This window comes from Ascaphus truei, chromosome 12, assembly GCF_040206685.1.
Source record: "Ascaphus truei isolate aAscTru1 chromosome 12, aAscTru1.hap1, whole genome shotgun sequence".
Classification (NCBI taxonomy): Eukaryota; Metazoa; Chordata; class Amphibia; order Anura; family Ascaphidae; genus Ascaphus; species Ascaphus truei.
In genome coordinates, this window is record NC_134494.1 from 50,202,419 (window position 1) to 50,230,063 (window position 27,645).

Sequence of the window (27,645 nt, forward strand, 5' to 3'; positions counted from 1 at the left end):
ATTCCCCCCTCCCCTCCCTCCCATTTCCCTCCCTCCCCCTCCCTCCATTCCCCCCCTCCCTCCCATTTCCCCCCTCCCTCCCATCCCTCCCAATTCCCCCCCCCATCCCCCCTCCTCCCATTTCCCCCCCCCCTCCCATTTCCCCCCCCCCCCATCCCCCCCCTCCCCCATTTCCCCCCCCTCCCCCTCCCATTCCCCCCCCCTCCCCCTCCCCCTCCCATTTCCCCCCCTCCCTTCCATTTCCCCCCCCTCCCCCTCCATTCCCCCCCCTCCCCCTCCCATTTCCCCCCTCCCTTCCATTTCCCCCCCCTCCCCCTCCCATTCCCCCCCTCCGACTCCCTCCCATTTCAACCCTCCCTCCCATTCTCCCCCCTCCCTCCCATTTCCCCCCTCCCTCCCATTCCCCCCCCCTCCCATTTCCCCCCCCCCTCCCTCCCATTTCCCCCCCCTCCCTCCCATTTCCCCCCCCCCCTCCCTCCCATTTCCCCCCCCCCCCTCCCTCCCATTTCCCCCCCCTCCCTCCATTTCCCCCCCCTCCCTCCCATTTCCCCCCCCTCCCTCCCATTTCCCCCCCTCCCATTTCCCCCCCCTCCCTCCCATTTCCCCCCCCCTTCCTCCCATTTCCCCCCCCTCCCTCCCATTTCCCCCCCTCCCTCCCATTTCCCTCCCCCTCCCATTTCCCTCCCCCTCCCATTTCCCTCTCCCTCCCTCCCATTTCCCCCCCTCCCCCTCCCTCCCATTTCCCCCTCCCCCTCCCTCCCATTTCCCCCCCTCCTCCCATTTCCCCCCCTCCTCCCATTTCCCCCCCCCCTCTCCTCCCATTTCCCCCCCCCTCTCCTCCCATTTCCCCCCCCCTCCTCCCATTCCCCCCCCCTCTCCTCCCATTTCCCCCCCCCTCTCCTCCCATTTCCCCCCCCTCTCCTCCCATTTCCCCCCCCCTCTCCTCCCATTTCCCCCCCCTCCTCCCATTCCCCCCCTCTCCATTCCCCCCCCTCCTCCATTCCCCCCCCCTCCCATTTCCCCCCCCCTCCTCCCATTTCCCCCCCCCCTCCTCCCATTTCCCCCCCCTCCTCCCATTTCCCCCCTCCCCCTCCATTTCCCCCCCTCCCCCTCCCATTTCCCCTCCCCCCTCCCATTTCCCCTCCCCCTCCCTCCCATTTCTCCCTCCCCCTCCCTCCCATTTCCCCCCTCTCCCTCCCTCCCATTTCCCCCCCCTCCCCTCCCTCCCATTTCCCCCCCCTCCCCCTCCCTCCCATTTCCCCCCCCTCCCCCTCCCTCCCATTTCCCCCCTCCCCCTCCCTCCCATTTCCCCCCTCCCCCTCCCTCCCATTTCCCCCCCTCCTCCCATTTCCCCCCCCTCCTCCCATTTCCCCCCCCCTCTCCTCCCATTTCCCCCCCCCTCTCCTCCCATTTCCCCCCCCCTCCTCCCATTCCCCCCCCCTCCTCCCATTCCCCCCCCCATCTCCCATTCCCCCCCCCTCTCCTCCCGACAGTGTGGACTGCTGCCTTAAGAGGATTTGTAAGGCCGCGTTTATAGTGCCGGCGACGCGACCGATGACTTCACCCATCATCGTCGCCACTGGCGAAAGTTGAACTTTAGTTTTGAGCGACGACGCTGGCGACAAGGCCAGTGACGTACCGAAGGGGAAGGGCAGAGTGCAATATGCGCTGTGATTGATTTAGAGACAGTCACTTGTGGCGACTGTCCTCTCCCAAATCAAATTTCACTTACGTCAACATTTTTGGTCGCTCCGTAGCGCTTACTGTAAGCGCATGTGACGGATTTAATGTATTTGTTTTGGAGCGGCGTCGCGTCGCCAGGCACTATAAGTGCAGCCTAAGGCTGGGGCCATAGAAGGGGAAGCAGGGCTGTTCCGCGCTGACGCTGAGGCTCGCCTGCTGAAATCTGCGCGATTTTCATGCCCATGCAGGCGAGCCAGCGGGCGCGATCGGAGGCGGGGGGAGACTGAGGGAGGCGGGGCAGTGACGTCGCTGGGCCAATCGCCCGCGACACACCGACGTCAACGTCACCGACGTCACGGCGCCGTGACGTTGACGCTGCTCCGCGCAAATTGGATGTTTTCAGCCGACTGCGCTCTGAAAAACAGCTTGGCTGTCGGCTGAAAACTCCAGCGCCTCAGCACGCCTGCGGACGCTCGCCTGAGCCCCCTCTCAAGGCATCCTCATTGAGGATGCAGGGGCTCAGCGCGGCCTGTCCTTCTATGGACTCGGCCTAAGTCTGTGTGGAAGGACCTGCTAAACCAGAGAAAATGTAAGTTAGACATATAAACACTCACTGATTTGGTGCCGGTTTCACTGATCTCCACTGACTTTATTGGCGCCTCAGTGGTGAAAAAAAATATCTGCCTTTCCATTAACCCTTTGAGTGCCATGGTCCCTCTGTTATAGCGCGGTGGCGTGACCGCGGCGGCCCTTAACCCGGAAGAGGAGTCCTCTCCCGTTTCCCTTTAATATCGTGTCCTGCGCTTCATGGATCCACGCTCCGCACGTCGGAGCCACTACACCATGTGGCCCCCCCGGGTGTGCCAGACCCCACTTACGTAGTGACTACGTCTTGGGGCACCCATAGGGTTAAAATATCAATTTTCTCTCCAGACCCCCCCAAATTCCACTGGTTTGATCCCCTGAAGCTTGATATCGCTGCAGTTATTCTCTTCTTGTGGTCATTTATGTGGTGTTTTTAGGGGCCGGGTTAACAAAATGTATCTTTTCACAGTATGGCTTTGAGATAGATCCCATGTGTGTGTTTCCACTTATAATGTATATTTACTACTTGTTATAAATAAATTCATATAATTAAATGTTAATGTATCAATGGGGTATTCATCTTCTTATAATAAAAATAATATTCTTAATAATAATATTAACAACAACAATAACAATATTAATAACAATAACAACAGAGGATGTGATGCTTCACTGGCCCTGAAAGAGTCACGTGGCACATTTCCCCAAGCGCACTGCCAAGGAATGCAGGTCACGTGCTTCCGGCAGCTGGGTTGCCAGCCTTACCCTCAGTTGGGCGGAAGTGACGTAGCGCCAGCTGTGACGCAAATGAGCGGATGCGCGATCTGGTCGTTTCTGGCAACGAAAGTGCGTCATTCGTAAGACCGAATTGACGGAGGGTCCTCCCGCAGCCGGGCAGGTGGTGTCCTGCTCTCCCCTCCGCTGGTGGTATTGTGGGAGCCGGCTCCGGTCCGGGGGTCGGTGTCAGTAGGTGAAGTCCCCCCGGGGGGAGGTCTCTCCGGGACCGGGATGGATTTCAACAGCGTCCTGAAGGTGGCGGCCAAGCAGAAGGACGAGGCCGCCCTGGTAAGGGGGGTACACCGGTGCTGTGTGTGTAAGAGGGGGTGGGGGTAACAGCCGAGGGGGGGCGGAGGTGTTTGTGTGGTTGAGGAGGTGGGGGGTGAGGAGTTTGGGTGGGTGTGAACTGAGGAGTTTTGGTGGGGGTGAGGAGTTTGGGGTGAGAGGTGAGGAGTTTAGGTGGGGTGAGAGGTGAGGAGTTTAGGTGGGGGTGAGGAGTTTGGGTGAGAGGTGGGGGTGAAGAGTTTGGGGTTGAGGAGAGGTGAGGAGTTTGGGTGGGGGTGAGCTGAGGAGTTTATGTGGGGGTGAGGAGTTTGGGGTGAGAGGTGAGGAGTTGGGGTGAGAGGTGAGGAGTTTGGGTGAGAGGTGAGGAGTTTGGGGTGGGGGTGGGAGTGAGGGTTGTGGGGTGAGAGGTGAGGAGTGGGGGTGAGGAGTTTGGGGTGAGAGCTGAGGAGTTTAGGTGGGGGTGAGGAGTTTGCTTGGTTATGAGCTGAGGAGTTTGGGTGGGGTAAGAGGATGGCAACAGCTGCTTGGGTAGTATAAGGGGACAACAGCCGGTTACTCAGGCGCTGGTGTGGCATGAGGGGGGGGGGGGGGGGGTGTAACAGCTGGGGTTAAGGAGTTTGTGTGTTTATAAGGAGGAGTTGGAGATAATGACAGCTGAGAGCCCAGGTGCTGAAGTGACGAGTGGTACAAGAGGGGGCTGTGTGTTTCATGAATGGTGATACTTTACTGAGATCCGGGCACCTGGGTCAGAGAGGAGCGAGTTGGCTGGGAGGAGTGTTATAAGAGGGGCTATCTGTCTGTGCTGTGTACTGAGGGGGAGGGGAAATGCTTCGTCAGCAGCTGATTGTTTAAATCATCAGGTGGCTGCTCAGGCTCTGTGCAACCTGTTGTGAAGCTGGAGCGCTGTGCTATTTCAAGCAACAGGCCGCAGTGTGTGACATTGTTGAAACGGAGAGTTGCAGTGACTTCTTTAAACCAGATTAGTGTGGTACACTTATGGTAACTCCCTAATAAAATCAGTACTCCTGGTGACTTTATTTTGTTGGTGGCAGTTAATGGAGATAAAGCAATGTAGAAGGGGTCATGCTTATAGGCAGCCAATAATGGGCATTGTTGAAGGCAGTCGTGTCTATAATGCTTTATTGAAGGGGGCAGGTGTATGGGTAATTACAGTTGTACACAAGACATCTTCTCTCCTATTTTAGAAGAAACGTGGAGTCTTGAAAGAAACATATCACACACACTTATCCAGGGTTCAACCTGCTTCGCTTCTGAAGTTATTTAAGACTTAGTTATACCTTTTTTAGTGTCAAATAGCGGTGTTTGGTTTACGTTGCTCTGCCATGAGGTTCCCTGGAAAATGCAGGGGTTCATGTACCGCGGTGCGAGGCTGTTCCTCAGAGGCTTTACACAAGTATCTTTCTGCACAGTGACACTAAGAAAAATACTTTTACATTGTCAATTTTTGCTTTGCAATAAAACAATATTATACAGATTTTGAAGTTACGGTCTTAATCCTAATTGCAAAAAGGACAGCAGATTCCACATATTGTATTGATAGTGCCATCATTAAGTGCATCTCTGGTGCCAAAATGTTTAGTGACAACTTGCCACCAGAGGTTTGTGTGTTTGCTGTTCCAAGGATCACGTGACCCTGATCTCTACACTCTCTACTTTAAACATAAGGAATTCCTCCTCCCCTCCTTCAGATCCTTGTAGGCGCTCTCGGAGACCTGGCATCTGATAGCTGGCATATCGCAGCTAAGTGACATGCGGCTCTGAGAATGAACGCTGTAAACATTAAGAGAATGTATTATACATACAGTACTACTGTACTTTGCCTAGGTGACCATGTCTGTCTGTGAAAGAATGCAGCAGGGATTCAACCGTTTGAGTGTTGAGAGCTGATATATTTACAGGGGCTTCCAAAGATTCATACAGGAATTCTTAAAGATGTGCCTGTCTCTTCAACGTGCTTTTGAGTCTTGTAGGTCTGGGCTAATGTAAAAGGTACATGTATGTAAACTGTTGTGTTAATAATATGGGAGTCTAGCGCCATGTGGTTAAGGAACTGATCTCTGGTGTGAGAGGATCCCGGTCAGGTCAAGTTTAGGTTTTAGCATTAGGGATTTTACCCTCAAACATCAACGGGTATTTTAAACACAACTGAAATGATTCAACAGAAAATGCTGGTAGTGTTGGTGGTGCATCTGAGAGAGCTACACTTTCAGGTAACAGTCATCTTCTAGCACATATACCCTACCAATAAAATGAGGGACATTTATTTTTACGTTTCTCATGTTTCAGTTGACTTTTCTCTTTTTGTTAAGAGTCCGTAAATCTTTCTTTGATACTTAACCTTTAACATACTTGCTTTGGGCTGTGACCATGAAAGTGGAAACTGTACATTTCATCTTTCAAAAGATAGAAATCACAACTGCTTAAAATTACACAGGAACATGTTTTATGGAGCAATTGTCTCCATTTGAATTGTTTTTATTTGAGTAGCTAAACAGACCCTTAAATCCGGTGCACTGCATCCATGTGGTTTTATTTATGATATAGTACATGATCACGTATTCATACACGGCGCTTGAAAATATATATTGGTATTTACAATCATGTGTGCTGCTTGGCATACGTATGTACCAGTATCTTTTTAACTATGGGTTTGATATTAATGTGGATATTTTAGGTATGGCATTGATTAGCTTGCCATTTTCATTTTGGCTTAAGTTGTATTATGTGAAAACAGATATTTTATCTTCTTGACAATATCTAGAACCCTGATATTAAAGAGTTCTGCCAACTATAGTCTAGTTATAATTGGATCTTGACTCTTGTTTTTTTTCCCTGTGTATGGTACATATATAAACATTTTGTCTTGCTCCATACTAATTCATTTCTATGACATATGGCTACAGAAGTAAATGTTTTAATCCTATACTTCTGAAAATGTATGTTATGTCCTATGGATGACGCACGTGTTCTTACACTCATTAATACACTTCAATGCGTTTACGCTATCGAAATGCTGTCACTCTATTGAAGACAATGGTAATTCCGTTTGCTCTTTAATGCACGCAATTTTTTCCGAGTTATTTCTTGGTTTAACAGGGATAATAAGACATTCAACATCTAGGTATGGGCTGAATTCTGCGCTTTCAGGAAACTTGCCTTTGAATCGCCCATAGGAAAAAAAAACCTGGCGCTTACCTTTAGCTTAATATATGAGGTGTGCTTACAATGTGGCAGTAAATTAGACCACGGCTCTATGACAGATGCTTTGAGCCAGCATGAAGTTCCCCTCTGCTTCAACCCCAGGGAAGGGTTAATCCTGAGGAAGCCGATGACTCGGCGAAACGCGTAGCTCTAAAGTTCCTGCTGAATTTGGCCCAAAGTGGCTCCCGTAGCCGGATCAACCAGGCAGCCATTGCAGACATGGAGAAAAAGTTTTTTCTCCTGTATCACGGACGCGTGAGTTGCATAAACGGCTGCTAAAACTGTATCCTGGACTGCACGAGGAGGCCAGGGGTCCAACCACTATGTATGTATGTGAGTCTTGTTTTACCAATTGCTTTTAAAACTAATAAATGTGTTTTAAAACCTACTGACAACGTGCCTCACTTTCTCTACCTACTCCCCCCCCTACTACCACCACCGGGGAGAGTCCCCATCTGATGCCCAAGACCGGGGTTAGAACCCCACGTTGGTTGCAGAAAGAGAAGAGTCTACACTGGGGGGAGATGCAGATGGGTTAATTTAACCCCAAAGTTACCAACTTCCTGCAAGGACTCACACACGGCCGTGTGAGTACAGATATATTTATATATTTATTTTAAAACCCTTTAAACCACCAATACTTGTTGTTGGGAGTGACTGGAATTGCCAAAAGAAACCACATCACCGTGTCTGCTTGCACATGGCCGTGTAAGTGTCTTTAGTATTTTCACCAACCCCCAGCATTATTGTTGTAACCACAATAATTTTATTGTTTTTTGAATCGCTCATAGTGTATTGTATGTTAGAGGGGTACTTTCTACTCGTTCCTAAAGGGATCATTTAATTAAACATGTTTTCTTATGGAATACATAAAGTTTAGCTGGAGAACTGTGGTGCTGCTATTACATTTCCATCATATATATCTATCTCTATATCTCTATATCCCACAAACTGGGCGCAACCCCACATTGGACCGGTACATTGAAAGCTTCAGACACAGAGCCAAAACCACCATCCTGGACAAAGTAAGGAAACAAACATATAATCTGACACTGATGGAGAGGAGAGCCATAGAATCGCTAAAGGCCAACCACAACATCACAATCAAACCTGCGGACAAGGGAGGAGCAGTGGTCTTAATGAACACCACAGACTACCTGCGGGAAGCACACAGGCAACTCTCTGATTCAAAGTATTACACCCAACTGCAGGAGGATCCAACTAAAAAATACATGAGAGAACTCAACAGGATCATTAAAACACTCCCGATCCACACAAGAGAACAAATTCTGGACCTGATACCAGCTAACCCAAAACCTGGCACATTCTACATGCTCTGGATCTGGCACACTTACTGAGAATATTTCTGGCTGGGTGGAGGACATTCTAAAACCACTTGTCAGGAACACACCCAGCTATATCCAGGACACCACCGACCTGATAAACAAACTGAATGCCATTGGCCCCCTCCCAACAGGAACACTGCTAGCAACCATGGATGTAGAGTCACTTTATACAAACATCCCCCACGAGGATGGTATTTCAGCCTGCAGATACTTTCTGGGACCGCAGGAGCCACTCACAGAGACAGTGACTAAATGCATCGAATTTATTCTGACCCATAACTACTTCACATTTGGAAATGACACATACCTCCAGACAACCGGGACCGCTGTGGGTACTCGGATGGCGCCACTGTATGCCAATCTGTTCTGCATAAAACTGGAAAGTGACTTTCTTTCCACCTGTCACTTGAAACCCCTTACATACCTTCGCTACATCGATGACATCCTCCTGATTTGGTCCTCTGGCGAACAGGACCTCCTACAGTTCTATGACAACTTCAATACGTTCCACCCGACCATCAACCTCAAACTCACCCATTCCCCGGATGAAGTACATTTCCTAGACGCCACCATCACCATAAAGAACAACCAACTACAGACTTCTGTATACCGCAAACCTACAGACAGAGCCAGCTATTTGAGGGACAACAGCTTCCACCCGACACACACCAAACATGCAGCCATGTACAGTCAAACCATACGATACAACCGGATTTGCTCCGACACAGCATACAGAGACCAGCGGATTAAAGCTTTGAGATCAGATTTTATAAACCGTGGATATAACCACAGAATTGTAGACCAGCAAATTCACAAAGCCACCAGAATACCAAGAAGTGATCTCCTTGAATACAAACAGAAAGAAACAAGCGACAAGGTACCTTTTTGGTGGTCACATATAACCCACACCTATGAGCCCTACGCAAGATCGCCAGGGAACTACAACCCATCCTCCAGGAAGATACAAGACTGCAACAGGTCTTCCCTGAAGCACCCTTATTATCATACAGACAACCTCATAATCTAAAGAATATTATGGTGAGGAGTAAAGTATTCAGCAGTACAACTGAATGCGGGACAAGACCATGCCAGGACCCAAGATGCAAAACCTGCGCAATGCTCTACACAGCGGGCACAATACAAATACCACACAGGAATCGGGAATGCAAAATAAGAGGAAGATTCACCAGTTCCTCCAGCAATGTCGTGTACCTCATCATGTGCATAAAATGCCCAGGGGGCTGCTACTACATAGGTGAGACGGGCAGGGGCTAAACTAGAGAATTAACCTGCATCGCCACAGCATCACACGCGGAACAAGAGACGGTCCTGTCGGCGAACATTTCTCTGACTCTTGCCATAAGATGAACGATCTGAGGGTTGCCATACTCAAAGGTAATCTTAAAACACAGAAAGAGAGACGGTTGCATGAATACAAATGTATGCAACTGTTCGGGACACTTAGCAGTGGCCTAAACAGAGATCGAAATTTTGAGTCATTACTGACACAAGTGAACTCTCTTCCCATGAGCACTAAAGGCCATGTCTGTACATACTGTGCTATATGTATGCACACACAGCTGTCTCTTACACATACAAATACTCCTTGTTTTTCCATCCCTATTCACCAATAAGGACCACATAGTATCTACACACACTTTTAGTTATGCAACAATCTCTCACATTTCCACACCTACCCACACCATTTATATTAACTCCCACTCCACACACACCTTTTGTAAAGCACTGTATACAATGTGGGCTCTCCATTCATTTATATTCACACAGATACACACACACACACACACACTCTTACATCACTAACTTTCAGGAACCATTTAACACCTCTAGCCATAAATCACATCCACACGGGGGGGGGGGGGGGGAGGGACAAGCACAGATAACATTCCAAGAGACGCTGTTTTTAAGTATACCCTTGCTTCATTCATTGTAACATCGCCGGAAGAAGAGATCAGTGTATCTCGAAAGCTCGCACAAATAAAAGCATTTCGTTAGCCACAGAACGGTATCATCTATTTATTGTGTATATATATATATATATATATATATATTATTATTATTATTATTATTATGACACCCTGATGAATCTGTGTTTGGGAACTTTCCTTGATGTATCACTTATTCATATTTAACTTTCCAACTTACTCTCCCACTTAACTGTCTGAAGGATGGTGGTCCTGTTCTCATCAATAGGTGCCTCCCAAATCAATAGATAAGGACCTACAGTATTAGGGAATTTTGGGGAAATCCCTTCGCGGGGGGGGGGTGGGGGAGGAAACGTAGCTAGCCATATTCTTTCTGAGACGGCGTTAAGGGCATCATTCCTTATATTCATTGGATGTAATGGCCTGGTTCATCATTGGACCAAATCTTCTGCCCCATAAACTTTCAGAGTTACAAACAGTGTGTTACTGCACTAACGCTTATTGTTTTTTTTGGGGGGGGGGGTTGTATTTCAGTGGTCCCACCCCCAGGAGACCCCCTTACTGCTGTTTTTGTCATATAAGTCATGGCACGGTCACAATCAATAACATTTCACGCCACAGCAATGGTCTTCTAGATTCTCCCATCAGCATTGACGATACCAGTGTCCAGACACAATAATTTTGGCCATGTCAGGAAAACAGAACAAACAGTTATTGAACCTGGAATCGGGAGCGTAAGATTAAGTGGGCTATGCTCCGCTAGATAGACCACCCTTCTGCAGAAAAGTAGGCTGCTTTAAATGTAAAGCGTTCTCTGCAGAAGGTGGATCATCCCCTCAGCACCACCACCCCCCAAAACTGCCTGTGTAAGGCAAGTATAATGAACTCCTTCAGCATACCATTCTGGAGCTGGAAGGGTTAAATGTATTTTATTGGCTCTGGCACCAACAAATGTACCATAATGTAATGTTGGTTAAAGCCAGCAAAGCTGAATCACCGTGTGTAACTGCGCTTTGGTACCTATTCTATTAATGATGACAAAATTGCATCATGCACACTAAAGTCTTTGGTGTGTCCCAGTGGAAGAGCAACATGCCATTATAGCTATTAAATGACACTGATGCTGATGTAACCTACCTTATTTAACACCATTATTGCCAGACAGACATTCAACACTGGGCAATGATGACACAGTATGATTTAATTACATGCATGTTACAAATGTAAAACACACAAAACCCCAGCAAGCTCTTTTCGGGAACCCCTGAGCCCCCACAAAATATATATATATATATATATATATATATATATGTGTGTATATATGTGTCAAAAAGGAGTGCTATTGAGCGTGGCATATGTATACAACAAACGACAGAGAAGCCCAATGCTACATCCAATACGACAAAAATACACAGTAAAATACTTATACTTATACTCAGCTGTTGGAGGTTAGTGGCTCCTCCTTCCCAGGTTTTAAGCCCGTCCCTCCCCACTTCCCAAGTGAGTAGGTCCTTTCATTCTACTGGATACAGATCCGATGGTGGTCTTTCTCCCTCCTAATAGAGGTAAATGAGAATTGTAATCCTAATAGAGATATATTAGTTATTAGTATTTTATCTGGTAGTGTTAGGACTTGCAAACAGATGTCTGCCTTGTCGTGGCTTACAACGCTTTGGCCAAAGGGTTAAACTAAATTACCCTTTTTCAAGAGAATATATATAAGTATTTTACTGTTTATTTTTGTCATATTGGATGTAGCATTGGGCTTCTCTATCGTATGTTACAAATGTAGGCAGCCTAATTTTTTACTAGTGATAAAACAACATATACTGTTTTATAACTCAGAATATCACAGTTTCTGTACGATTCAATAGCCGTTAAGGCACAGAATATATCTGTATGTGTATCGCCAGGTTAAACTCAATCATTTTATACAGTAAGATGCATCTTGGCACTTTATGGTACTGTAAGGAGGATGCTTGACTGTATTTCGAGAAATATATAGTAAGTGTCAATACTGGGGCATGTGTGCTCCACTCAAACCCTTAAACCACAAGTTATTCTTTGTAATTGCACTGCTGTTGGAACCTGCAGCATGAACAGTGAAGCGTGGCTTAGTCACAGCTGAATGATCGTGGTTGCTGCAGAAACTGATCCGTGTAATGTTTACTAGAAAGGTTGTCCAGATGCAGCCCTCATTCCACTGACATATGTACATATGGTGACAATCGCTCAAACATTTAGTTAGAGCTCATAAATGGTCGTCCTTACTTAATGTGTAGCCTTCTTCAGTGCGACACTTTGAAACACTGCCAGTTATCAAGGGTTTAGGTCAGGGCTCTTCAACCAGTTCTCCAAAGGGGCAAGATAAGAAAACATTTAGAAGGGTCACAAGCTTATCGCAGTGTCATTCCGGTACAATTAAAGGCCCAGAAATACTATATTTCCACATTTAAAAGTATTAATGACATATGTACTATAAATACTGACATTACCTTCTTTTACAAGAGAGTTCACTGTGAAAAACTGCAGTTACTGGAGCTGCCTTGGCTACTAATATGAAATGAACAGGTAGTCTAAGGGCCACATCAAGAACGCGGCTACCCGTTCAAGAGCCCCGGATTAGGCAGTGGTCATCGAGCTTAAATTGGCAAGGTTACTTTTAGTGTGTGTGTGTGTGTGTGTGTGTGTGTGTGTGTGTGTGTGTGTGTGTGTGTGTGTGTGTGTGTGTGTGTGTGTGGTGTGTGTGTGTGTGTGTGTGTGTGTGTGTGTGTGTGTGTGTGTGTGTGTGTGTGTGTGTGTGTGTGTGTGTGACTGAGTGCTGCTGCTCTATCCAGACTCATTGCAGATATGTATGTCCTTTTTGTTTTCAGAATAAATCATGTTGCCGATTTAGACATGTAGGAATTTGTAACACTTTTCATTCGTGTAGCTTGCATAAAATGCAGGAAACCAACTTTTTGGGAATGACCAGTTTAATGTTGGCCAAATATATTTCAATACACCTAGCATGCACTTTTAAGAATTATAGGCTGTTGATGCATAAAGCATAAATATGGCCTCCAGAGCTGAGAATTGTGGATTTGGGTTATTGTACTTGTATATTCTACTAATTTACTTTGTAAATGTAGAAATTTGTTGTTAATAAGGAACTTGTATTTTGCGGTTATCGAATGATAGAACTGCCCTTCCCTATTTTTACAGCAATGGTTTTGTGTTAAGTTTCGTACAAAATGTCATTGTAGAAATCTATCTATACTATAATTCTAAATTGGATTCCGTTTGTTTGTATGTCTGAAGCATCGTAATCTCAGAAACGGCACCACATAGCACAACGAAACTTTCACTGGACATTCTGCTGCGGATTTGTAGGTCAACGCAACTATTTTGAGCTTCCAATGTGACTCACTTCCCAAATTATAGACATTCTAAGTTTCACTCAGCTGTACAGCAAATCTGTTAGAGCAGGGCGGGGGCGTGGCTACTAAGGGTCTGAGTGTGTGCCTGTGTGTGTGCCAGGAAGGGGGGGAGGGGTGGGACATGTGCCGGCAGCGGAGGGAGATGTACCAACGGGGATGACTGGGTTGGCGCTCCTGTGACGCGCTGTCGGTGCGGGAGGAGGAGGTGCGCTGCTGCAGCAGCTCAGTGGTGAGGAGCCAGGGCCTGTATGACGGGGATTAAAAACGGGTATGACGTCGGCGGAGCGGGGTTTTTACGTCGCTTGGCGTCGGCTGCGCCGGCCCAAGGTGTGATGGGCAGGAGGCAGGCGGGAAACCTGTGACTGGCACACAGCAGAGTGAGCAGGGTGAGGGAATCACAGTGTGGTGCAGGTACAGGGGGAGGGAATCACAGTGTGGTGCAGGTGCAGGGGGGGAATCACAGTGAGGTGCAGGTACAGGGGGAGGGAATCACAGTGTGGTGCAGGTACAGGGGGAGGGAATCACAGTGTGGTGCAGGTGCAGGGGGAGGGAATCACAGTGAGGTGCAGGTACAGGGGGAGGGAATCACAGTGTGGTACAGGTACAGGGGGAGGGAATCAGTGTGGTGCAGGTGCAGGGGGGGAATCACAGTGAGGTGCAGGTACAGGGGGAGGGAATCACAGTGAGGTGCAGGTGCAGGGGGAGGGAATCACAGTGTGGTGCAGGTGCAGGGGGAGGGAATCACAGTGTGGTGCAGGTACAGGGGGAGGGAATCACAGTGTGGTGCAGGTACAGGGGGAGGGAATCACAGTGTGGTGCAGGTGCAGGGGGGGAATCACAGTGTGGTGCAGGTACAGGGGGAGGGAATCACAGTGTGGTGCAGGGGGAGGGAATCACAGTGAGGTGCAGGTACAGGGGGAGGGAATCACAGTGTGGTACAGGTACAGGGGGAGGGAATCAGTGTGGTGCAGGTGCAGGGGGGGAATCACAGTGAGGTGCAGGTACAGGGGGAGGGAATCACAGTGTGGTGCAGGTGCAGGGGGGGAATCACAGTGAGGTGCAGGTACAGGGGGAGGGAATCACAGTGTGGTACAGGTGCAGGTACAGGGGGAGGGAATCACAGTGAGGTGCAGGTACAGGGGGAGGGAATCACAGTGTGGTACAGGTGCAGGTGCAGGTACAGGGGGAGGGAATCACAGTGTGGTACAGGTGCAGGTACAGGGGGAGGGAATCACAGTGTGGTACAGGGGGAGGGAATCACAGTGTGGTGCAGGTGCAGGGGGAGGGAATCACGGTGTGGTGCAGGTGCAGGGGGAGGGAATCACAGTGTGGTGCAGGTGCAGGGGGAGGGAATCACAGTGTGGTGCAGGTGCAGGGGGAGGGAATCACAGTGTGGTGCAGGTACAGGGGGAGGGAATCACAGTGTGGTGCAGGTAAAGGGGGAGGGAATCACAGTGAGGTGCAGGTGCAGGGGGAGGGAATCACAGTGTGGTGCAGGTACAGGGGGAGGGAATCACAGTGTGGTGCAGGTACAGGGGGAGGGAATCACAGTGTGGTGCAGGTACAGGGGGAGGGAATCACAGTGTGGTACAGGTGCAGGGGGAGGGAATCAGTGAGGTGCAGGTACAGGGGGAGGGAATCACAGTGTGGTACAGGTACAGGGGGAGGGAATCAGTGTGGTGCAGGTGCAGGGGGGAATCACAGTGAGGTGCAGGTACAGGGGGAGGGAATCACAGTGTGGTGCAGGTGCAGGGGGGGAATCACAGTGAGGTGCAGGTACAGGGGGAGGGAATCACAGTGTGGTACAGGTGCAGGTACAGGGGGAGGGAATCACAGTGAGGTGCAGGTACAGGGGGAGGGAATCACAGTGTGGTACAGGTGCAGGTGCAGGTACAGGGGGAGGGAATCACAGTGTGGTACAGGTGCAGGTACAGGGGGAGGGAATCACAGTGTGGTACAGGGGGAGGGAATCACAGTGTGGTGCAGATGCAGGGGGAGGGAATCACGGTGTGGTGCAGGTGCAGGGGGAGGGAATCGCAGTGTGGTGCAGGTACAGGGGGAGGGAATCACAGTGTGGTGCAGGTAAAGGGGGAGGGAATCACAGGCAGGTGCAGGGGGAGGGAATCACAGTGTGGTGCAGGTACAGGGGGAGGGAATCACAGTGTGGTGCAGGTACAGGAGGAGGGAATCACAGTGTGGTGCAGGTGCAGGGGGAGGGAATCACAGTGTGGTGCAGGTGCAGGGGGAGGGAATCACAGTGTGGTGCAGGTGCAGGGGGAGGGAATCACAGTGTGGTGCAGGTACAGGGGGAGGGAATCACAGTGAGGTGCAGGGGGGGGGAATCACAGTGTGGTGCAGGTACAGGGGGAGGGAATCACAGTGTGGTGCAGGGGGAGGGAATCACAGTGTGGTGCAGGGGGAGGGAATCACAGTGTGGTGCAGGTACAGGGGGAGGGAATCACAGTGAGGTGCAGGGGGAGGGAATCACAGTGTGGTGCAGGTACAGGGGGTGGGAATCACAGTGTGGTGCAGGGGGAGGGAATCACAGTGAGGTGCAGGTGCAGGGGGAGGGAATCACAGTGTGGTGCAGGGGGAGGGAATCACAGTGTGCTGCAGGTACAGGGGGAGGGAATCACAGTGAGCTGCAGGTACAGGGGGAGGGAATCACAGTGAGCTGAAGGTACAGGGGGAGGGAATCACAGTGTGGTGCAGGTGCAGGGGGAGGGAATCACAGTGTGGTGCAGGTGCAGGGGGAGGGAATCACAGTGTGGTGCAGGTACAGGGGGAGGGAATCACAGTGTGGTGCAGGTAAAGGGGGAGGGAATCACAGTGAGGTGCAGGTGCAGGGGGAGGGAATCACAGTGTGGTGCAGGTACAGGGGGAGGGAATCACAGTGTGGTGCAGGTACAGGAGGAGGGAATCACAGTGTGGTGCAGGTACAGGGGGAGGGAATCACAGTGTGGTGCAGGGGGAGGGAATCACAGTGTGGTGCAGGTGCAGGGGGAGGGAATCACAGTGTGGTGCAGGTGCAGGGGGAGGGAATCACAGTGTGGTGCAGGTACAGGGGGAGGGAATCACAGTGAGGTGCAGGGGGAGGGAATCACAGTGTGGTGCAGGTACAGGGGGAGGGAATCACAGTGTGGTGCAGGGGGAGGGAATCACAGTGTGGTGCAGGGGGAGGGAATCACAGTGTGGTGCAGGTACAGGGGGAGGGAATCACAGTGAGGTGCAGGTGCAGGGGGAGGGAATCACAGTGTGGTGCAGGTACAGGGAGTGGGAATCACAGTGTGGTGCAGGGGGAGGGAATCACAGTGAGGTGCAGGTGCAGGGGGAGGGAATCAGTGTGGTGCAGGGGGAGGGAATCACAGTGTGCTGCAGGTACAGGGGGAGGGAATCACAGTGAGCTGCAGGTACAGGGGGAGGGAATCACAGTGAGCTGAAGGTACAGGGGGAGGGAATCACAGTGTGGTGCAGGTGCAGGGGGAGGGAATCACAGTGTGGTGCAGGTGCAGGGGGAGGGAATCACAGTGAGGTGCAGGTGCAGGGGGAGGGAATCACAGTGAGGTGCAGGTACAGGGGGAGGGAATCACAGTGCGGTGCAGGTACAGGGGGAGGGAATCCCAGTGAGCTGCAGGTACAGGGTGAGGGAATCACAGTGTGGTGCAGGTACAGGGGGAGGGAATCCCAGTGAGCTGCAGGTACAGGGGGAGGGAATCACAGTGTGGTGCAGGTACAGGGGGAGGGAATCACAGTGCGGTGCAGGTACAGGGGGAGGGAATCACAGTGAGGTGCAGGTACAGGGGGAGGGAATCACAGTGCGGTGCAGGTACAGGGGGAGGGAATCACAGTGTGGTGCAGGTACAGGGGGAGGGAATCCCAGTGAGCTGCAGGTACAGGGAGAGGGAATCAGTGTGGTGCAGGTACAGGGGGGGGGGAATCACAGTGAGGTGCAGGTGCAGGTGCAGTTGGAGGGAATCACAGTGAGGTGCAGGTACAGGGGGAGGGAATCACAGTGTGGTGCAGGTACAGGGGGGGGAATCACAGTGAGGTGCAGGTACAGGGGGAGGGAATCACAGTGAGGTGCAGGTACAGGGGGAGGGAATCACAGTGTGGTGCAGGGGGAGGGAATCACAGTGTGGTGCAGGGGGAGGGAATCACAGTGTGGTGCAGGTACAGGGGGAGGGAATCACAGTGTGGTGCAGGTACAGGGGGAGGGAATCACAGTGTGGTGCAGGGGGAGGGAATCACAGTGAGGTGCAGGTACAGGGGGGGGGGATCACAGTGTGGTGCAGGTACAGGGGGAGGGAATCACAGTGAGGTGCAGGTACAGGGGGTGGGAATCACAGTGTGCAGGTACAGGGGGAGGGAATCACAGTGTGGTGCAGGTACAGGGGGGGGAATCACAGTGTGGTGCAGGTACAGGGGGAGGGAATCACAGTGTGGTGCAGGGGGAGGGAATCACAGTGTGGTGCAGGGGGAGGGAATCACAGTGTGGTGCAGGTGCAGGGGGAGGGAATCACAGTGAGGTGCAGGTACAGGGGGAGGGAATCACAGTGAGGTGCAGGTACAGGGGGAGGGAATCACAGTGAGGTGCAGGTACAGGGGGAGGGAATCACAGTGTGGTGCAGGTACAGGGGGAGGGAATCAGTGTGGTGCAGGTACAGGGGGAGGGAATCACAGTGTGGTGCAGGTACAGGGGGAGGGAATCACAGTGTGGTGCAGGTACAGGGGGAGGGAATCAGTGTGGTGCAGGTACAGGGGGAGGGAATCACAGTGTGGTGCAGGTACAGGGGGAGGGAATCAGTGTGGTGCAGGTACAGGGGGAGGGAATCACAGTGAGGTGCAGGTACAGGGGGAGGGAATCACAGTGAGGTGCAGGTACAGGGGGAGGGAATCACAGTGTGGTGCAGGTACAGGGGGAGGGAATCGCAGTGAGGTGCAGGTACAGGGGGAGGGAATCGCAGTGTGGTGCAGGGGGAGGGAATCACAGTGAGGTGCAGGTACAGGGGGAGGGAATCACAGTGAGGTGCAGGTACAGGGGGAGGGAATCACAGTGTGGTGCAGGTACAGGGGGAGGGAATCACAGTGAGGTGCAGGTACAGGGGGAGGGAATCACAGTGAGGTGCAGGTACAGGGGGGGGGGGATCACAGTGTGGTACAAGGGGAGGGAATCACAGTGTGGTGCAGGTACAGGGGGAGGGAATCGCAGTGTGGTACGGGGGGAGGGAATCGCAGTGTGGTACCGGGGGAGGGAATCGCAGTGTGGTACGGGGGGAGGGAATCGCAGTGTGGTACGGGGGGAGGGAATCGCAGTGTGGTACGGGGGGAGGGAATCGCAGTGTGGTACGGGGGGAGGGAATCGCAGTGTGGTACGGGGGGAGGGAATCGCAGTGTGGTACGGGGGGAGGGAATCGCAGTGTGGTACGGGGGGAGGGAATCGCTGTGTGGTACGGGGGGAGGGAATCGCAGTGTGGTACGGGGGGAGGGAATCGCAGTGTGGTACGGGGGGAGGGAATCGGTGTGGTACGGGGGGAGGGAATCGCAGTGTGGTACGGGGGGAGGGAATCGCAGTGTGGTACGGGGGGAGGGAATCGCAGTGTGGTACGGGGGGAGGGAATCGCAGTGTGGTACGGGGGGAGGGAATCGCAGTGTGGTACAGGGGGAGGGAATCACAGTGAGGTGCAGGTACAGGGGGGGGGGATCACAGTGTGGTACAAGGGGAGGGAATCACAGTGTGGTGCAGGTACGGGGGGAGGGAATCGCAGTGTGGTACGGGGGGAGGGAATCGCAGTGTGGTACGGGGGGAGGGAATCGCAGTGTGGTACGGGGGGAGGGAATCGCAGTGTGGTACGGGGGGAGGGAATCGCAGTGTGGTACGGGGGGAGGGAATCGCAGTGTGGTACGGGGGGAGGGAATCACAGTGTGGTGCAGGGGGAGGGAATCACAGTGTGGTGCAGGTACAGGGGGAGGGAATCACAGTGAGGTGCAGGTACAGGGGGAGGGAATCGCAGTGTGGTACAGGGGGAGGGAATCACAGTGTGGTGCAGGTGCAGGGGGAGGGAATCACAGTGTGGTGCAGGTACAGGGGGAGGGAATCACAGTGTGGTGCAGGTACAGGGGGAGGGAATCACAGTGTGGTGCAGGTACAGGGGGAGGGAATCACAGTGAGGTGCAGGTACAGGGGGAGGGAATCACAGTGAGGTGCAGGTACAGGGGGGGGGGGGGGATCACAGTGTGGTACAAGGGGAGGGAATCACAGTGTGGTGCAGGTACAGGGGGAGGGAATCGCAGTGTGGTACGGGGGGAGGGAATCGCAGTGTGGTACCGGGGGAGGGAATCGCAGTGTGGTACGGGGGGAGGGAATCGCAGTGTGGTACGGGGGGAGGGAATCGCAGTGTGGTACGGGGGGAGGGAATCGCAGTGTGGTACGGGGGGAGGGAATCGCAGTGTGGTACGGGGGGAGGGAATCGCAGTGTGGTACGGGGGGAGGGAATCGCTGTGTGGTACGGGGGGAGGGAATCGCAGTGTGGTACGGGGGGAGGGAATCGCAGTGTGGTACGGGGGGAGGGAATCGCAGTGTGGTACGGGGGGAGGGAATCGGTGTGGTACGGGGGGAGGGAATCGCAGTGTGGTACGGGGGGAGGGAATCGCAGTGTGGTACGGGGGGAGGGAATCGCAGTGTGGTACGGGGGGAGGGAATCGCAGTGTGGTACGGGGGGAGGGAATCGCAGTGTGGTACGGGGGGAAGGAATCGCAGTGTGGTACGGGGGGAGGGAATCGCAGTGTGGTACGGGGGGAGGGAATCGCAGTGTGGTACCGGGGGAGGGAATCGCAGTGTGGTACGGGGGGAGGGAATCGCAGTGTGGTACGGGGGGAGGGAATCGCAGTGTGGTACGGGGGGAGGGAATCGCAGTGTGGTACGGGGGGAGGGAATCGCAGTGTGGTACAGGTACAGGGGGGACACATCACAGTGTGGTGCAGGTACGGGGGGGGACCTCACATTGTGGTACAGGGGGGGGCACATTGGTGTGGTGCAGGTACAGGGGGGGGCGGGCGTGTCCTTGCCTGGATCGTGTGTGTGGTACAGCAAGGGGGGGGGGGCATGTATTCAATATTACATTCCCCGGGCCAAGCCGGGCACAAAAGCTAGTACATTTATAAAACATTGTGCTGGACTGCATCCCCTTGTTGATTTTCGAAGGGTTCTTTTCACGTTGGGTAGCAAAGGCTTTAATGCTGCTTTTAACATTTTTAAACCTGAATACATAACGTGATTGTCAGCGCCGTAACCTTATTTATTCTTTTTTACAGAAAAGGTATAGCTTGGTAGTGGGCCCACCCAAGAAGGATCCAAAGATAAAAGGAGTGCATTCTGCAGCCGTGCAGGCTTTCCTCCGGAAACAAGATGATGCTGTGCGGAGGAAAGGTACCACGACCAGTGGATTCATCGCCGCAGAAGCATCCCATATTCTGCACATTACTTGAACACGTATTCTTAGCATGTTTGCTCGATGAAATGAACGCATGCCATTTTCTTGTATCTTCCTCTAATACAATTTAAACAAGAGGTGGCCAACTCCAGTCCTCATGGGCCACCAACATGTCAGGTTTTCAGGATATCACTGCTTCAGTACAGGTGGCTCAGTCACTGATAGATCCACCTGTGCTGAAGCATGGATATCCTGAAAACTTGACCTGTTGGTGGCTCTTGAGGGCAGGAGTTGCTCACCCCTGGTTTCAAGCATTTGTCCATCACACTCTTGGTTAGGTGATTTTTTGGGGGTCTTCTCTCTGAGACCAACTGCTCAGGAATTATTGTCCTTTGATGTCCCGACACTTGTAGAAGATGCAGATGGGTGCATGGCTCGGATATTGCAGCCACTGAATTTGGGAGATGGCTCGTGTTATATCCATGTTACTACAGTACCACTTTTGTTCCTTGATGGTGAAGGGACATTGAAAGTCCATTTATAAACTGGGGTGTTCTGAGGACAGACAGATGGGAGGGACAGGACAAACTAGTGGGTATTACTGCTCTAAGAGCTGCATTATGTATGGATATGTGTATCATCTATATATCGTGTCATCTTTCAGTTGTTTTTTTTATTTTATTTCCCATACATTTTAAGCCTTTAGATATATCTTGCATATGTATATACATCTTTAGAGTATATAGAGTAGTAGTGTGTAGCTTTTGATTGACAGAAAAAGTGGGTCCAATTTCCTTCATATAAAGTAATTGTTTTGCTCCCTGTCGAGCGGAGTATTTGCATACAGTAAGTATTATGATTTCATGTGCACCTTTCAGGAGACGTTACGGAACAGCACCCTAGGGGCCCTCGTGATGTTACTGACATACCACGCATGTCCAACTTGTTCTTTGTGGCATCAATGAACTCCCACTGTATTTGCAGCGCTCAAATGGGAAAGGGCACTACTTTCTCTCTCCTCGTATTTCATAGCAGCAGGAAGTGGCGTCGTGGTCACGTCAAACGCGATCACGTGACGCCACGCATAAAATAGTAAGTCAGCTGCGAAATCCCTCTGCGACACTGGGTAGAACTGCCATATATCTTTAGCTTTGTTTCATTTGAACATCACACCGCGTGGCGCCCCTGCTATTGCTTGATATTGATCATGCGGACTGTATACCATGAAGTTGTTTTTTTGTTTCAAATTACTGCTTACCTCCAAAATTTGGAAGCACAAATCATTAACTGTTAACAGGGACCAAGTACCTGTTGATGGTTGTGAATGTTGCAGGGATTAATAATAATTTGTAGAAGCGTTTTTCAGACTTTGGTATCTATTGTTTACTATGGGGTGTTTTTTGTGCATTTCAGAACTGGAAGAAAAGAAAAAGAAAGAGGAGCTTTTGGCAAAACGCAGAGAATTGAAACATGATAAGAAAGCAAGGGCGATGGCTTCGAGGACAAAAGACAATTTTAGAGGATACAATGGTATTCCGCTCGAAGAGAAACCCAAGAAAAGACGTTCCAGCACAGATACCGATCAGAATGCAAATGGCAGGGAGGAAGAGGAAGAGTTTATGCTGGAAGAGGAATTATATGAATACTCCCAGACTGAGTCAGAACAGGAGGAGTTTGAAGAGCCGCCTCCTAAGAAGCCAGAAAAACCCACGTATCAAAAAAAACCTGCACCTGCAGCAATGAACTTTTCCGATTTGCTGCGTCTTGCCGAAAAGAAACAATTTGAGCCAGTGGAAATTATAAAACCTGTGAAAAAAACAGACGAAAGGCCAAGGACCGCTGAGGAGTTAGAAGAAATAGAATTTCTGGAGAGGAAAAGTCACAAGAGTGTGAAGAAAATTTTGGACAGAGATCCAAAGAGGAATGGACAAATTGTAAAAGTCAGTAAAAGCTCAGGAGACAAACATTCCTCTTCAAAAGAAATCCATTCAGCGGATAGAAAATCAAAGTACCACGAAAAAAGTTCCAGTTTGTCTGCCAAACCCCTCTGTACAGAGACCGCAAGAAGTGGACAAAATGGCTCTCTCAAAAAAACATCCAGTGACATCAGTAGCAGAACAGAGAAGAAAATGTCTGTCTCCCACTCTAAAGTCTCAAAGGTTTCTTCAAATGGAAATGTCAAGTTAACATCTGTCAAAGAGCTTGGTGCTAAACCGTCTTTATCTTCTAGGCCAGAAGTGATGGGGAACACAAATGGTAGACTTCAAGTGAGTGCCCGGCCCTCTGGCAGCTCGGGCTCCGTCTCGGCCCGGCCCCCTGGCGGCTCGGACTCCGGTTCGGCCCGTCCCCCTGGCAGCTCGGGCTCGGGCTCGGCCCGGCCCCCTGGCAGCTCGGGCTCCGGCTCCGCCCGGCCCCCTGGCAGCTCGGGCTCTGCCCGGCCCCCTGGCAGCTCGGGCTCTGGCTCGGCCCGGCCCCCTGGCAGCTCGGGCTCTGGCTCGGCCCGGCCCCCTGGCAGCTCGGGCTCCGGCTCCGCCCGGCCCCCTGGCAGCTCGGGCTCTGGCTCGGCCCGGCCCCCTGGCAGCTCGGGCTCCGGCTCCGCCCGGCCCCCTGGCAGCTCGGGCTCTGGCTCGGCCCGGCCCCCTGGCAGCTCGGGCTCTGGCTCGGCCCGGCCCCCTGGCAGCTCGGGCTCCGGCTCCGCCCGGCCCCCTGGCAGCTCGGGCTCCGGCTCCGCCCGGCCCCCTGGCAGCTCGGGCGCCGGCTCAGCCCGGCCCCCTGGCAGCTCGGGCTCCGGCTCGGCCCGGCCCCCTGGCAGCTCCGGCTCGGCCCGGCCCCCTGGCAGCTCCGGCTCGGCCCGGCCCCCTGGCAGCTCCGGCTCGGCCCGGCCCCCTGGCAGCTCCGGCTCGGCCCGGCCCCCTGGCAGTTCCGGCTCTGCCCGGCCCTCTGGCGGCTCGGCCCGGCCCCCTGGCAGCTCCGGCTCGGCCCGGCCCCCTGGCAGCTCCGGCTCTGCCCGGCCCCCTGGTGGCACAGGCTCAGGAGCATCACGCCCAAGCACTGCTGCGCATTCAAACAGCAGCTCGGGTTCTGCACGTCCAAACAACATTTCGGGGTCTGCTCGGCCAAGTAATTGCCCTCCATTGCCAGGTAACACCCCTAAGAGTGTCTCATCTCGACCAGGAAGTATCTCATCTTCAGGGCGCCCTAACGGTGGCTCAGGTGTGGGTTCTGGCCGGGTTTCTACTGGTTCAGGCCCTGGACGGCCTGGTTATAATTCAGCAATGGTACCTGGGGTGTCTGCAAAACCCAAGTGTACAGTGGTATCCGAAACAATTTCATCCAAAAACTTTGGCGGTAAATCAAGCAATGGACAAATAAATGGAGTGAGACCGACACCACCTCCTGGGCACAGACCTATGATCCAGCCCCCAGGTATGGCATTACAGTGTAACGAGTGTGACATACAATAAGACACAGAACAGAAAAATCGCTTGTAGCTCTTTTACTCTTAATCTTCTATAACATTTGTGCAGGAATATTACGCATTATGCCCTTTGTAAATAGAGTTGTAATGCTGAATAATTATCACACCCAGGCCAAGAAAAGCCTTTGGCCCGAGAGACATATACTATGGCTCATCAGTGTGCAAACTGGGGGGGGGGGGCGCGAGATTGTCCGCGGGGTTTACAGAGGCCCCTCGCGCTTCCCGAAGGCGCTTAAATTAAGTGCTGGGGTAGCGGTGAAGGCCTCTGTAAATTACACTTACCTTACTTCTGGAGATGCGTCACCATGGCCACGTGGCATCAAATGATTTGTGACCACAAGTCATAGGGTGATCCATGTGTGACTAATACACTGCTTGGCTCATTGAATAGTGTCCCTTTTGGGGCTTTGTGTGATGGCAGTAATATCTGTTATTCCCTTTGGGTCAGGGTGGGTTGGCCCTGCTGCAGTCTTGTACCAGAAGACCCCTGAATCTAATGTAACGTGTTCGCTATGAGGGGCATATTGCAGAGCAAACAAAAAGAAATGCAATGGGAATTTGGTCTTGCTTACTTGGTATCTCCCAGTGATAATTGCTTAAATACAAGATTGGAGCACTGTCCAATCAGTAACTGTAGTTTTAGCTTGGTTAAGAACTTGTGTGTATGTATATTACGATTGAGGGATGAGGGGGGGGTCCCTTTCTGTTCATCTGGCACCCACATACAGGTACTACGTTAATAGTTGGATTGATTTAGTGGTGCTATATGACCCTTTGTATTTTGTGTTTTCCATGCTATATTCACCATTTGTTCTTGTGGTTTTCAATGATCCCAAACATTTAAAAAAATAGAAAAGGGTTAAAGAAGCAATTTGCTTTTAGATGATTGCAACACCGTTTATACATTGATTGTGACTGGGACTTCAAGCGGCAGTGAAACATGAGTGTAATTTGCACCTAGATGTATGCTTCTGGAATTGCAATCCCAGCCCTGTGTGACTACTTTTTCCCTATTTCAACTGGCGGCCAGCCTAAAATCATGGAAGAGGCACACGATATGCTGCAATGAAAGGCACATTCTATGGGCTAAAGGGGAACATCTTACCCACCATACATTTTATCACTGTCAATATTGGCATGTACAACATTGCTAATAATGCATTGCAGTCCCTAAATGTGTTAAATGCACAAGTCATGTTTTTCATCACTTTAATAAGGATACTGTTTAAGTAATAGTGTGTAAACTTGTAAGTTGAAACATATTGGCACAGGGTTGGTTTCCTGAAGACATAAATTGACTTAAAAATAAAATAAAAAGGTATGTACCTGAACTAGGTACAGCACGTGATTTAGGATGGTGAAGCGAAGGCAAATTCTGAAAGAGAAGTATTTGTTCCAGCGTCTTGATAGATTTTGCTGTTCTTTGTATGTGACTACACAAAATGCATATTGTACCTGGCTGTTTTCTACGACTTCCCTACATGCTTTTTTTTTTTTTACACTGTCTGTTTCACCGTCTGTGTGCTCAGGTCCTCCTAGGCCACCTATAACGATAGCCTATAAACGAAGAATTGAGGACGACGACGAATATGATTCAGAGATGGAAGATTTTATCGATGATGGAGGGGACTGCCAGGACGAAATATCAAAGCACATCCGAGAAATATTTGGCTACGATAGATCTAAGTAAGGGGACTCTTCACATCCTAGAAGCATATATTGTTGAGCCTTCCTGCTGGGCTCACACAGCTATATCTAACTTAATCTCGCATGTAGAAAATATTCTATCCAAATGATTTGGCAGCTTCATTTTGAGCAAATTGTAATATATTGGTATATTGTAAATGTAACTACTTTGCCCGTTTCTTCAGGGGCCCATGAAGGATTGCATCTTGTGGATAAAATTCACAAGTTTCCTTCTCACACTCATTCTCCTTCAGCCTTTTTTTTTTTGTGTCACTCGGTCATGTTCTACATTGGAAAGCTCCCCTTAGCGTCAACTTTAGAATGATCTAAATGTCCGCGTTGAATCTCGATGCGCATTTCATTGCAATACGTTGCAGCAAATGGGTTAAAACAAGAACTTAAACAGTCTGTCATTTGTAGAATTTACACGTGATTGTCTGAAATTGGTGTCACTCGAGCTCCATTCATCTGCCATCCCACGTAGGTACTCATTAGATTGAGCTAATTCAAAGACAGAGGTGTCTTTGCATATTTGCACATATTCCTTATTCACTTATTCACCTATTCACTTAAATGAGTTTTAAGTTCTCTTCCGGCCGGTGCCAAAATATGTTTTACGGCATTGCACCATCTAGTTTGTAAATATGGCCAATGGGTTTCCAGTTTATGCCAGGCCTCCTATGTCTAACTGATAGTGCCGGGGTTTCTCGGTCATCGGGATTGCTGCTTTAATTTCAAGTTGTGCTATACTTCTTTTTTCAGATATAAAGATGAAAGCGACTATGCCTTGCGTTACATGGAGAGCAATTTTAGAGAGCAACAGAAGGAGGAAGCCAGAAGGTATACTTGTCATGGATGTTACATGGGGGGAGGAGGGGGAGGGTTTCCATTCATGTAATCCTAAATTGCAGTTGAGGATTAGCAGACAATTTTTTAATTGGCTATCCTCTGCACATGCATAAGGTTTCATTAGCTTTTTATGACACTCGCTATTCCTTGGTTCAGGCTCTTTCACCTACAGTAAGTAGGAGTAGCACATTCCTAATGTCTACCAATTGAGCAATTGTAGACGGATGCCGGACAGTTAAGCTATAGAAATGTACGGTCTTAACATCTGTATATATTGTATATCGAACACTGGCATTTAATATGTCGTTATGTCTTTGGTAGCTTGCGGCTTGGTATCCAAGAAGACCTGGAGGAGTTAAGACGTGAAGAGGAAGAGTTAAAAATGAAAAGTAAAAAAGGAAAACCAGCCAAGAAGATGAAGACCCTATAGCCCTGGCTATTTCCTGTCACTAACTTTGTTACCCGGGCTAATCATTCATTTCTGATCCCATTCCTTGGTCATCACAAGGCAGTAACCACCCTACACTTGACTGGTGCCAGAGGATAAGGGATATTTACAATGGGATGAAAACTGGAATTGATTTGGGATAGCGACTTTCAGTACATAAACATAATTGTGTAGTGAAGAGAAAAATACTTTTGTAATCGACTCTTGTTTCTTTACATAATCGTTTTTTCCTTTGAAATTTGAAAAGGCGATTACCAAGCTATTAAGTTGGCAGAATGTATTGCTTCTTTGCGCCATTATCAGAGGTTGAAATCAGAGTGCCAGAAACTGCCACAAAAAGCCACAAAAAAAGCAGAAATTCTACTTTATATTTGGTTTTTCTTTTTTTTTTCTTTTTTTTTTTTAAGAAAAATTATGAATCTCGATCTTTGGACAGGTTGGAGAAGCATCAATAAATTATTGATACAAAAAAAAACAGTCTATGAACTTGT

At 50.5% G+C, this 27,645-nt stretch overlaps 1 protein-coding gene across 2 annotated transcripts; it reads left to right on the forward strand.

Annotated features, from left to right (window-relative positions):
* Nucleotides 1-3,049: 3,049 nt before the first annotated feature.
* On the forward strand, nt 3,050-27,556 carry SPTY2D1 (SPT2 chromatin protein domain containing 1). Of its 2 annotated transcripts, none has more exons than XM_075567673.1 (6): nt 3,050-3,333; nt 20,575-20,689; nt 22,107-24,119; nt 25,701-25,857; nt 26,620-26,697; nt 27,028-27,556. In XM_075567673.1, the coding sequence occupies exons 1-6, from the start codon at nt 3,277-3,279 to the stop codon at nt 27,134-27,136; spliced, it is 2,529 nt and encodes an 842-aa protein (XP_075423788.1). In that variant the 5' UTR covers nt 3,050-3,276; the 3' UTR covers nt 27,137-27,556. The 2 variants fall into 2 exon arrangements, with proteins under 2 accessions (XP_075423788.1, XP_075423789.1); XM_075567674.1 differs by lacking the exon at nt 3,050-3,333 and adding an exon at nt 21,572-21,785.
* Nucleotides 27,557-27,645: the final 89 nt, after the last annotated feature.